The sequence below is a fragment of the Mauremys reevesii genome, linkage group 2, assembly GCF_016161935.1.
Source record: "Mauremys reevesii isolate NIE-2019 linkage group 2, ASM1616193v1, whole genome shotgun sequence".
Classification (NCBI taxonomy): Eukaryota; Metazoa; Chordata; order Testudines; family Geoemydidae; genus Mauremys; species Mauremys reevesii.
In genome coordinates, this window is record NC_052624.1 from 192,248,644 (window position 1) to 192,260,779 (window position 12,136).

The 12,136-nt window shown below is 41.6% G+C and overlaps 1 protein-coding gene across 8 annotated transcripts in view; it reads left to right on the forward strand.

Moving 5' to 3' along the window:
* The window catches only part of RTTN (rotatin), a 163,620-nt gene that overhangs the window by 169 nt on the left and 151,315 nt on the right, over window positions 1-12,136 (forward strand). For 2 of the 8 annotated variants that reach the window (XM_039524715.1, XM_039524714.1), the window contains exons 1-8: window positions 270-609; window positions 1,479-1,666; window positions 3,516-3,714; window positions 5,012-5,101; window positions 6,798-6,888; window positions 10,066-10,180; window positions 10,699-10,849; window positions 11,896-12,061. In XM_039524715.1, coding sequence (XP_039380649.1) covers window positions 579-609; window positions 1,479-1,666; window positions 3,516-3,714; window positions 5,012-5,101; window positions 6,798-6,888; window positions 10,066-10,180; window positions 10,699-10,849; window positions 11,896-12,061 — 1,031 coding nt within the window. In that variant the 5' untranslated portion in view covers window positions 270-578. Of the gene's footprint in view, window positions 1-8; window positions 76-267; window positions 610-1,478; window positions 1,667-3,160; window positions 3,181-3,515; window positions 3,715-5,011; window positions 5,102-6,797; window positions 6,889-10,065; window positions 10,181-10,698; window positions 10,850-11,895; window positions 12,062-12,136 lie in introns of those variants that run through there. The other 6 variants (XM_039524716.1, XR_005594099.1, XM_039524717.1 and 3 more) reach the window with 6 other exon arrangements.

Below are 12,136 nucleotides of genomic sequence, written 5' to 3' on the forward strand. Positions count from 1 at the left end.
CTCCACTGCACGCTGGCACTGCTATGAGCAGCAACCCCTGCAGCGGGGGAAATGACACAGCATCGGTGCAGGCAGGTGAGCTGGGTCCCTTCACTCGCTGGGGGGAACGTCATGTCCCGCAGCGAGCGCCACGGAGCCCAGCGCCCGCGAGGAGCCCCAGCGGGGCTGGGCACCGCGTGGGTTTCCCTGCAGGGTTGGGGCCCTTTGCAGCCTGCCCCGTCCTCGCTAATCCCCAGCGCGGGGCTCTCCCCTAGGGGAGCCCGTGGGACCCGCCCGCGCCTCCTGCGGCCCCGTCCCAGCAGGGGGACCGAACTCCGACAGGCAGAACGCGTTCCGGGCGCGCGGCATCATGGGAATTGCAGGCCGCTCCGGGAAGAGAGGTGGAAGAACTGCATCTCCCAGGGTCCTTTGCGGGAGTGGACTACACCTCCCAGGATGCCTTGCGGCTTGTTGCGCCCACCCCCAGCAACGGTCTCTCTCCGCTTGCTCCCTCCCGGGCAAGGCGGAGCGGATTCGCTGCGGGACGCGGCGGTTGGATTCCGGGCGGGCGCGCGAGCAAGCAGCGCGGCGCCGGGGAGATGGAGCTGGCCCCGCTCATCAGGAAACTCGGTAACTGTCCCGCGCGGGGCCGGCCCGGGACACCCCTGCGGTGCGGGGCTGGGAACGGCCGTGGGCGTGTGGGGCTGCGGGGGCTGAGCTGGGGGGCGAGACCGGTTCCCGACGGGCTGCGTGCCTGATAGGTGTGTGTGTGTGCACGCACGTGTGCAGTGGGTTTGTGCATGACACCGGCAAAGCCCCGCGGGTAGCTCCGCCCGCAGGTGTCTGCACAGATACAGAGACACCCGCAGACACACGTTATTTATCCCCAGTGCTCAAGGCAAGGCACCCGTGTCAGACACGAAGTGCGCGTCGGATCTTCCTGCCATCCCCGTGCATGACTGAGGCTGGTGTTTTGCTAAACTTGGTTTCTTTCATGGTGATGGGAATGGATACAGCTTATTGTTGTTCTCTGTTTGTTCGTTCGTTGTTTTGTATATGGACAGAACTACTTACTCTTATTTCCCCTTTTGAGCCCAGTGGGTTAGCCCCCATTTGGAGTTGTTTCTCTTAAGGAGGCGAAATTGATTATGGCAGTCAAGTGGTTTTTTTTTAATGCAGTGCTGTTTACTTACAAAGAATGTGCACAAAGTCCTTTTTCTCTGAATACAGTAGAACCAAAATAGGTCGGGTTTATCAATACAGCCTTTTATTTCAAAGTGAATTTAGAACGTTAGAAGATGCTCTGTTGACTCAGGGATGGAGAATGACGGACCATTTGTCCCCATGACAAGCAGCAGCACAAGGTTTCCTAAATCTTAGATTTCCCTGCTGAGACATCAAACAAAACTAAGAATTGGGATGGTATTGTAGATATGTTTCTGAACCACTTTAATTCCTTAGCACTCCTTCACCATCCTCTTCTTCTTTTTTTTGCACAGGTCATCAACTTGCAGAGATAAGAGAACGAGCTCTCAAGAATATATTGTGTAAATTAGATCATAATTTGATTTCATATGCTGATCTAGTCCAAGAACAATTGCTTTTTCTCCATTTACTGGAATGGTTCAATTTTCCTATAGTCCCGATGAAAGAGGAGATACTAAATTTGTTGAACAACTTGGTAAAGGTATAATGTTTTGTTCTTAAAGAGTATGCATTTACAATATTAGACATACAGGTCTGTTGCAACCTATGCGCATTTAACATGCGCAATTTCAACTTTACGCTGTATGGACGGAGTTGGGGAGGCGTGGCCTGAAGCGGAAGAGGCGTGGCCTCAATATTTAAAGGTCCTGGGGCACCAGCTGTGGCTGGGCGTCCCAGGGCCTTTAAATCACCCAGGGGGCTCCCAGCTGCAGAGGTGGCTGGTAGACCCTGGGGCGAACTAAAGGGCCTGAGGCTCCAGCCACCGTGGAGTAACGGGCCCTTTAAATCCTGCCTGCAGCTCCGGCGGCAGGGGCCATCATTTAAAGGGCTCCACTGGGCTCCCCGCCTTGGCGGAGCCCTTTAAACCCCGCCCGCAGCTCCGGCGGCCGGGTCGGTGGGGGGGGTGGCATTTAAAGGGCTCCACCAGGCTCCCCGCCGCGGCGGGAAGCCCGGCAGAGCCATTTAAATCCCACCCGCCGCTCTGGTGGCTGGGCGGGGCGGCATTTAAAGGGCTCCTCCGGGCTCCCTGCTGCACCGGGGAGCCCGGAGGAGCCCTTTAAATGCCGCCCCGGCCTGGCTGCCGAAGCGGCGGGCGGGATTTAAAGGGCTTGGGGATATAATTTTGAATATACGCAGTTTTCGCTTTACGCGATAACCGCGGAACGGAACCCCCGTGTAAGATAAGACTTTCCTGTAAATGGAATTTACTCACACAGTACACAGTACTCTTTTTTTTTAAAGTGCTTTGCAACTAACTTAGATTAATTTATAAATGAGGATAAGTATCACTAAAACCATTGTATAGATGTGGAAACAGACACACAGGTGAAATAACGTGCAAGATGACATGGCAGGTCAGTGGGAGAGCTGGAAAAATAACGCTGGTCTCTTGATTCCCAGTGCAGTGACCAGTTTCCACTTTTGCCACATAGACTGAAATAATCAGCAAAATGGAGAACAGGGATTTGCTTAGAACAGGGTTAGAGAAAACAGTGATGAAAATGCCTTTCCTCCATTTATGGTAAAGTTTCCAGCACTGGTAATATCTGCAAAGTATCAGAGGGGTAGCCGTGTTAGTCTGGTTCTGCAGAAGCAGCAAAGAATCCTGTGGCACCTTATAGACTAACAGACGTTTTGCAGCATGAGCTTTCGTGGGTGAATACCCATTTCTTCGGATGCAAGCAGTGGAAATTTTCAGGGGCAGGTGTATATATAAGCAAGCAAGCTACAGATAACGAGGTTAGATCAGTCAGGGAGGATGAGGCCCTGTTCCAGCAGCTGAGGTGTGAAAACCAAGGGAGGAGAAACTGGTTCTGTAATTGGCAAGCCATTCACAGTCTTTGTTTAGTCCTGAGCTGATGGTGTTAAATTTGCAGATGAACTGGAGCTCAGCAGTTTCTCTTTGAAGTCTGGTCCTAACGTTTTTTTGCTGTAGGATGGCCGCCTTAAAATCTGCTATTGTGTGGCCTCGGAGGTTGAAGTGTTCTCCTACAGGTTTTTGTATATTGCAAAGCAGCATTATTGCTGAAAAATAGGGGGATAATTGCCTGGTTTGGATGCATGTAAAGAGGTTAATGGCTTGCCCCAAGTGTCACAGCTAGTCATTGGCAAAGTTGGGCATGTAATAGGATCCCCTGACTCCCAGTTCCCTGCGCTAATCACCATACAACAGTGTGGAAAAACATTTGATATTGAGTTGAAAAACTTAAATTCAGCTTTTTGTTATCTTACAGAAAATTAAAGTTCGATAGCTCTGTCTTTCTGATGTAGTATAGAAACTTTAAGAAATTGCCAGCATGTCTTAACTGATTGTCCTCTTTCTGATCTAGCATCCGTCTGCTGTCCGGCAATTGGTTGGGATTGGTGCAGTGGAATTCTTTTCTCAACTTCGTCATAATATGGATCCACATCTGCAGACTGTAATTGATGGGATTCTAGATGGGCTCTTCCTACTTCCTTCAGAAATTCCTGCCAATTATCCAGCAGTGTCTTACCAAGGACAGCCCTTACCATCAGAAGACAAACCAGGTAATCTGTATTTTTGAAAAGTTTACTTGCTTGGTATTTTAAAAAGAATATTCTAGTTTACACTCTGTTCGTTTTCCCTTCGTGTTCTCTGAGCACAGTCTCTTTGGGAGAAGGTACTACAGAGTTTTGTTTTGTGGGGCTCCTTATCTGGTGCTCATGATGTTTGTGGGAAAGGATGATGATGTATCATTTATGTTGCTCACTGGCCTAACCCCCTTGTGTGTGGGGGGGGAAAGGTAGTGTCAGCAGCTATTCTAGCTTTGAGGTTGCAGTGTATATGAGTGGAACAATTCTTTTTTGGTTGCTCTTGCACAGTTTTTCTGTGCATAACTTGTTTACTGGGCCTCTGTGAGGAATCAAGATTAGGCCATTAACTAGTGTTAGAGAACCTAACTGGTTTTATTGGTTCTTTTTTGACAGTTCAGGCAGATTTTTACTTCTCCAGTTTTGATTGTGTGTATGAAATGTGGTGAGCCCCTCACAGCTACTAAGCTACAGTCCCTCTCATATGCCTACCGTAAATATCACAATGCTACTACCTTACAGTAATTTCTGGTTGCAGTGTAAACTATATGTGAGAAGCATGTGCTAGTTTTACTAAATTCTTTAAATCAGAAGCCATAATTGCCTCTTCTATAAATAGCTAGCCTTTTTTATTGTAGGGAAAATTTAAAAATCAAGCTAACAGCATGGATGTCGTTAGACCAAATGAGATTCCTAACTTGGTTTTCTGAAGCTTACTTTTGGGAATCCATATTGCTACTGATGTATCAAAGGGATATTAGAATGATACGGTGTGTGTGTGTGTGTATTTCATATTTTTTTTATTATTTATATAAATCTAAAAGCCCAGTAAACTACTGAGCTGACCTGCTACTTACTTTAAGGTTGACTGTGTATCTCTAAACTATTATTCTCTTTGGAAACTTTACCTATTTTGTTACAAAATTAGTACTTCACATTAAAGGAAAACATTTTCTCTCTCTTTCAGTTTTGTTTACTTTGTTTATTTGGCAGCACTTTGTATATAGTCAGTTTCCCTGTTTATGTAGGACACAAGAAGGAAACAGAGAAACCTTTAAAAATTGGAGAATGTGATTGCAAAATTACAAATTGAGAGGACTCGGGCCAAGTGTAATATCTAAAATGACTTTTAACTCCATTTTTCCTATAGATAAGATTTATAATTTAGGGATAAAGTAGTAAACAATTCAACCACAGAATACAGAAAAATATTGTATTTATATACAATGAAAATGTGCTTTTTTTATTTACTGCCATGTTTTGTTTGGTTTAGTTTTACCCCAAGAAGAAATATTCACTGGATATTTTCACCAAGGCAGAAGTAATTTGCAACAGATGGAAATCCCTCCCAAAAGATCAGTTGGTATGCAATTGAATATATGGATATGACAGAATTATTTCAATAGAGGATTTTGTGGAAAATATATAATTTCCAATATCTTTTAAATTACACCTGGCATTGTTGTGCCTTCTGCTTCCTGCTGCCATTTTGTGAATACTGGCCTCATAGAAAATCTAGTGGTAGAGATGATAAACCTAGTTTTCATCTAGTAATTCTAGTGGAGTAACAATTAAAAGTAGACATTTAGAACATTTTACATTTTTTTAATATTTTAAAATTTAAAGCACCTAAGTCCCACTGGAAAAAGTGACTTAGGGAGTTAGGCGCCTAAATACCATTAACTTGCAATGAAATATAAACTCTTATATGCCTAAGTCTTTTTTGAGAATGGGACCTAGGTGCTTTTGAAAACATTATCCTGTAACTAAATAGTAAATGGCACTAATGCTTTTTTATTTATCTAGTATCACTGAGATAACTATAGCAGAAACATAGCAGAAGTACCTCTGTCACACTTGGCCCTGGTCAAACTTCCCCTGACTGGACAATCGCCTTATTGCTGTATTTGGATCTCATATGCTGGACATGTGTGCTCTTAAGCTTTCTGTGATCTGAGTAGGCTTCAGAACTGTCTGTTCCCTGGGCTTCTTTGGCATATTTCCTGTCCATGGTCTCTGTCACCCCTTTAAGGAAATGGGGCCCTGGGGCCCCATTGCCAGTGACTCCTAGCCCCAGAAGCCTCAGTAGTTCAAGCACACCCTTGTCCAGAGTTCCACCCTTGTGAATTTATAGTTCACCTTTTCAGGGACATGGACATGTGATAGCTGAGGGAAACAGACCCAAAGTCTTTTTGCAAATGTTTCTAAACAAGTCATTCTTTACTTGAGAGAGCATAAAAGATGTACAGATCCAGAGACACCCCCTTCTCCCCCCCGGGCTCCCTCTAAAACACTCAAAGCCTGCACACATTTCCCTGCCTGAATTTTCTCACCACTGGCCACTGGGGGCCATTCCTGCAGACAGTCAACATCAGCAAAATGTCTTGCAGCCTGCAATCAGATTATCCTGATGGGACGCAGGTTGCCCAACACTGCTCTATAGCCAGTGAATCAGACCAGCATGCTGGAAAGCAATCCATAATGTGTAATGTTCTTTTAATTGTGTTCTTATCAGTAGCGTGACAAGATGAAAACTAGGTTTTACAAGTTGACATTGATGTTACCATACTTCTTTCACCAATTCACTTTTCAGCAACATATTGGCCATCATTAGGAATACAAAATTACTTACATGCAATTTTTAATTAAAAGGTTAATTTAACAAGATATTGTCACAAAAGTGCAGAAATTACACAAATTACAATTAGGTGTAGAAATTGGAAATAAAATTCTTTTACGTTCAAGTTTGGGAAAGTATGTGTTTTTGCAGCAGAACAAAATAAGATTACAGATTGATGCATTTAAGGTAGGGGAAATATTGCTGCTACGTCTCCTTACTGAATCTTTTTATGTAATATCAATGAGTTACTGCAACTAGTTCATTCTCTGATTACTCTGCTGAAAACTCAATGCATTGGAGCTCTTCAAATAGATTTAGTTCAATCAGGCTTTATAACTAAAAATTCACTGTACACATGCTACAAATATTGACTCTCCTAAAGAAGTACATTAACATTTTTGGAATATGCTTTTTAAAATACTTTTGCTATTTTTAACAGTAAATCAGGCAGTGAAATGTTTGAAGTTTTCCACATTTCCTTGGTTAACACTGACCACAACGGATAGACATGTTCTTTCATCAAATGAAAGGTATAGTAATGGAGATTTTATAGTTTATATTTTTTACTTCATTGGATTTCAACCACTCAAACTTTGTTTTTCAGCACTTACTACTCCTGTTGTGAATATTTTTTAAATGAGTTGAGTGATTATGAAAGCTATTCTGAAGACTGATAGCAGTCATAGTATACGCTACCCACTGCAGTGTCTTAACTTTGTCCTGTACCTTTGTCTTTAGCATAAATTGCTTGGGTTAGCCAACAATGCCAATTTGGTGGGTTTTGGGATGTGGACAATTTGTTGGTACTAACTGGAATGAGATCATGAACTTACTTTGCATGGGCTACCAAATCATTATTAGTAACTAACATAGATATGAATCCAGACAGCTGTAGCTATTTTATCTCAATTCCAGTTCCTTGAGCCAAACACTCCTCCTTCCTGGTGTGAAAGGCTTTAAACCTTGATGTTACTCCCTTGTTGAAAACTAGATCATTTTCTAATGGTGGAATTTTAGACTATTTAATTTTAGCCTTTAAAATGTTGTGGTAAAAACTTCTGTTGCTTGAATCACTTAAGAATAGACAAAACAGAAGATAGTGTATGTCTAGTACAGAGATAATGGAGGAAGATGGACTAGATTACTTAACAGACCTATTCCATCTCCAACTGATTCTTATCACTGTTTGCAGAAGAGACAGATTTGTCTACTTTTCTCATGTGGTAAATTCTAAAATCTGGAAAATCTATTTAATGTTTTTAATTTTCCCTTTAAATCTGACAGATCTCTGGTTCAAAAAAGGACAAGGTTGCTACTTTGGCTTGAGTATTTAAAAACTATTTGTAATGAAAGAAGAGGCACAGTGGGGAAGAGAGGATGGAGTGAAAGAAAATTGAAAAAGGAAAGGAGAAGGACTTGAGAAAGGGAAATTGGTGGAGAAAAGAACTTTTTTTAAAAGGAAAACAGTAATGCTAGAGTAAATGCCATTTGTTCTAAATTGGGCTTCCTTTATGTAAATTCTTACCTCTGACTGAAATTCTCAATGTTGCTAATTTGGGTAGTGGTAATGGTAGAATTTTGTTACCGATGACATGAGTCAATTTGTTGTTTACCATAGCGAATGACTAAGTTCACAGGGAATTTCTGATTTTCTTATCTCAATTTAAAATTCCTAAGGGGTTAAGGAAGTAGCTTCTCCTTGAGAAATCTAGGTTGAAACTTGGTTTGATCCAAATGGAACTGAGTTTGGGTGTAACATTTTGCTTATATTGATCTTCACTGTTGAGGATGTGAGGGAGATTTCCAAACCTGATCCATTCATTTTAGGTGACAGATATGAGGAACTGTCCCAAACTGAGGTGTCATTAGAGGAGGTTTCGGAACAAATTGATAAACTAAACAGTAATACGTCTTCAAGACCTGATGGTATTCACCCAAGAGTTCTGAAGGAACTGAAATGTGAAATTGCAGGACTACTAACTGTCATTTGTAACCTATCATTTAAATCAGCTTCTGTACTAAATGACTGGAGGATAGCTAATGTGATGCCAGTTTTTAAAAAGGGCTCCAGAGGTGACCCTGGCAATTTATGTGAGGCAGTAAGCCTCACTTCAGTACCGGGAAAATTGGTTGAAACTATCATAAAGAACAAAATTGTCAGACACATAGATGAACATAATTTGTTGGGAAAAAGTCAACATGATTTTTGTAAAGGGAAATCATGCCTCACAAATCTACTAGAATTCTTTGAGGGGGTCAACAAGCATGCGGACAAAGGAGATCTGGTGGATATAGTGTATTTAGATTTTCAGAAAGCCTTTGACAAGATCCCCCACCAAAGGCTCTTAAGCAGAATAAGTAGTCATGGGATAAGAGGGACGGTTCTCTCATTGATTGGTAACTGGTTAAAAGATAGGAAACAAAGGGTAGGAATAAATTATCAGTTTTCAGAATGGAGAGGGGTAACTAGTGGGTCCCCTAGGGATCTGTACTGGGCCCAGTCCTATTCAACATATTCATAAATGATCTGGAAAAAGGGGTAAACAGTAAGGTGGCAAAATTTGCAGATGATACAAAACTACTCAAGATAGTTTAAGTCCCAGGCAGACAGCAAAGAGCTACAAAAGGATCTCACAAAACTGGGTGACTGGGTGACAAAATGGCAGATGAAATTTAATGTGGTTAAATGCAAAGTAATGCACATTGGAAAACATAATCTTAACTATACATATACAGTGATGCGGTCTAAATTAGCTGTTACCACTCAAGAAAGAGATCTTGGAGTCATTGTGGATAATTCTCTGAAATCATCCACTCAGTGTGCAGCGGCAGTCAAAAAAGCGAACAGAATATTGGGAATCATCAAGAAAGGGATAGATAATAAGACAGAAAATATCATATTGCCTCTATATAAATCCATGGTACACCCACACCTTGAATACTGCGTGCAGATGTGGTCACCTCATCTCAAAAAAGATATATTGGAAAAGGTTCAGAAAAGGGCAACAAAAATGATTATGGGGATAGAACGGCTTCCGTATGAGGAGAGATTAATAAGACTGGGACTTTTCATCTTGGAAAAGAGGCGACTAAGGGGGGATGTGATAGAAGTCTATAAAATCATGGGTGGTACAGAGAAAGTAAATAAGGAAGTGTTACTTACTCCTTCTCATAATAAAAGACCAGTGGGCCACCAAGTGAAATTAATAGGTAGCAGGTTTAAAACAAACACAAGAAAGTATTTTTTCACGCAGTGCACTGTCAACCTGTGGAACTCCTTGCCAGAGGGTGTTGTGAAGGTCAGTATTATAACAGGAATCAAAAGGGAGCTAGATAGGTCCATCAATGGCTGTCTTCCATGAATCTATCAACCAAGATGGGCAGGAATGGTGACCCTTGCCTCTGTTTGCCAGAAGCTGGGATTGGGTGACGGGGCAGGGATCACTTGATAACCTGTCTGCTCATTCCCTTTGAGGCACCTGCCATTGGCTACTGTAAGAGGACAGGATACATGGCTTGATGGACCTTTCATCTGACCCAGTGTGGCCGTTCTTATGTTGTTTGTCCACAGAAATAACACAACCAGGAACCTTTACTTGGAAAAGGCTTTCAATTGCACTGATAGCTTTGTAAGGAAACGTCTACCTCTGATGACTTCCACCGTTCTAGTATTTCTGACATTAACTGATTTTCAACTTGATTTTTAGCTCTTTGAGAAGTAATAACCACAGTTTAATTTGGAGTACATGTGAGCTTCTACAGGATGTTATTATGCAAGATTTCCCTGCTGAGATTTTCCTTCAAAGACCAAAGATTGTTCAGGTTAGAACTACCATCAACTAAACCTTTCCGTTGGGTTACAAAACAAGTCTTGTAAAGTGGGAGCTCAAATAAATTTTCCTGATAATCCATCTGGAGCCGATGCTTCTGTATTTAGATGGAGTGGACACTAATTAAATGAATGTTTGGCTAAGTGGAAGGAGAAAAGGGAATTTACTATATGGCACACTTAAGAGAGAGAACCTGTATTTTTAATTTTTTTTATAGTCTCCTGCTTAGCTGTTCACAACATTTAATCTATATATACTGTGAATTGGGTTTTTTCCCCATATTTTTCTGGCTAAGGTGAATGGGAAGTATCTCCCATAAAAGTTGTTTCTAGGCTGGTGACAAAGGCTCATTTGAAACTAGCGTGAAGCACACACTTCTCCTTAAACTAATAATGTTGCCTTCAATGAACAAAGAACTTTTAACTGTGCTTTCAGTATGATTTTGCTTACCGTGGTTCAGAAGTGATTTTATTTCTGTTTACAAATTTCTGTTAATCCTTGTGTTTTTAGAGCCTTCTGTCTCTACTAAAGCTGGCTTTTGGAAAAGATGGAAAACACCGCTTAGCCTTGCAGGCGGTGTCATGCCTGCAACAGTTATGTATCTTCTTAAGAAATAGGCTTAATTTTCACAGAGATCCAGGCTTTTTCTCCACTGACCAAGGTGTGTATATGTAATGTTGTGGTGTGTGATTGTGGAATGGATTTTTCTAAAGATGATACTTTACATGTTTGAAAATTCCATCCTGTAGCAATGTGAGTTTGGGATGGCTGCCATGCTCAAAAGTGATGATGAATCTCTTCTATCACATGTAGGCTGTGCATGCTACATGTGTTAAACAAAAAATATTTTATAAATGTTTTAGGATTCTAAAAATATTAATTGGAGTTCTTTCTTATGCTTCTCCACCTGTAAAACTAGGTGTATTAGTTACTGAGAGTTCAACTGTACAGGCCTCAAATGGAGAGGAGAACTCAAATAAATTAATTTAAAAATTAAAACATCAACAGCAGCATTTGAACCTGGGACTTCTGGATCTAGAAGCAAAGCTTCATGACCCAGCAAAATCATGACTGATTTTCACTAAAGACTGAAGGACACCCTCTCCTTCCATGGCCTATTACTCTGCCAAATTTCATCTCTTTACCTCTGCCTGCTTTGATTTTAGAGCTGTTCATAAAACATTGCAAGCATGTTGTTACAGAAACGCTGCTTGTGATTCTGTAGTTAAGACTGAACTGAATTTTGCACTTATAGCAAGATTCAGACATTTTTTACATGACGAATGGAGCACTTATTTTTTGAGTAAGAGCACACAAATCTTTAACCAAAAGCTGACCCCAAACTTCTTTGAGGCTTAGATAACTTAAAAAAAAAATCTTTACTGGGCTCTGCACTTCTAGAACTTTAAGCAGAAGTACCAAAATACCACAAAATATTCATGTGAGACTTCTGTTAGAATTTTACAGACCCAAGAATTATGTTTAAATTTTTTTTTTCAATGTTAGTCTGCAATGAACCTTTGAACTTTTTGAGATTCATATGGACTAAAGTAGTTTGTGCCAATCTCCTGTACTTTCCTCCTTATTTTTCTTACGCTACTTTTTTTTGCCGTTTGTTACCCCGCTTGGACTTTTCATACTTCACTGTGTGGTTTGTAAGACTGAGAGGTGTGTGGTAAATTTATTTTTCTGCTTTTGTTGCATAAGGTACAGCTTCCCAGAATTCTTCTATGTCCTATGGCCAAGAAGTAAGAGGACCTCACCATTCCCAGAATCCATCGCCTGGAAGTAGTAGCCCTCGACCATCTGTGATTGGAAGAACTGGTCAGCGTCCCAGAGGTGATGGCCAAGACTGGGATGCAGCGTCTTCCAGGTGAACAAAGTTGGAGGTTAAGTTAAGCCTATTGCCTATTACCAGAATTACCTATTTTGCTCCTAGCCAGCTTGT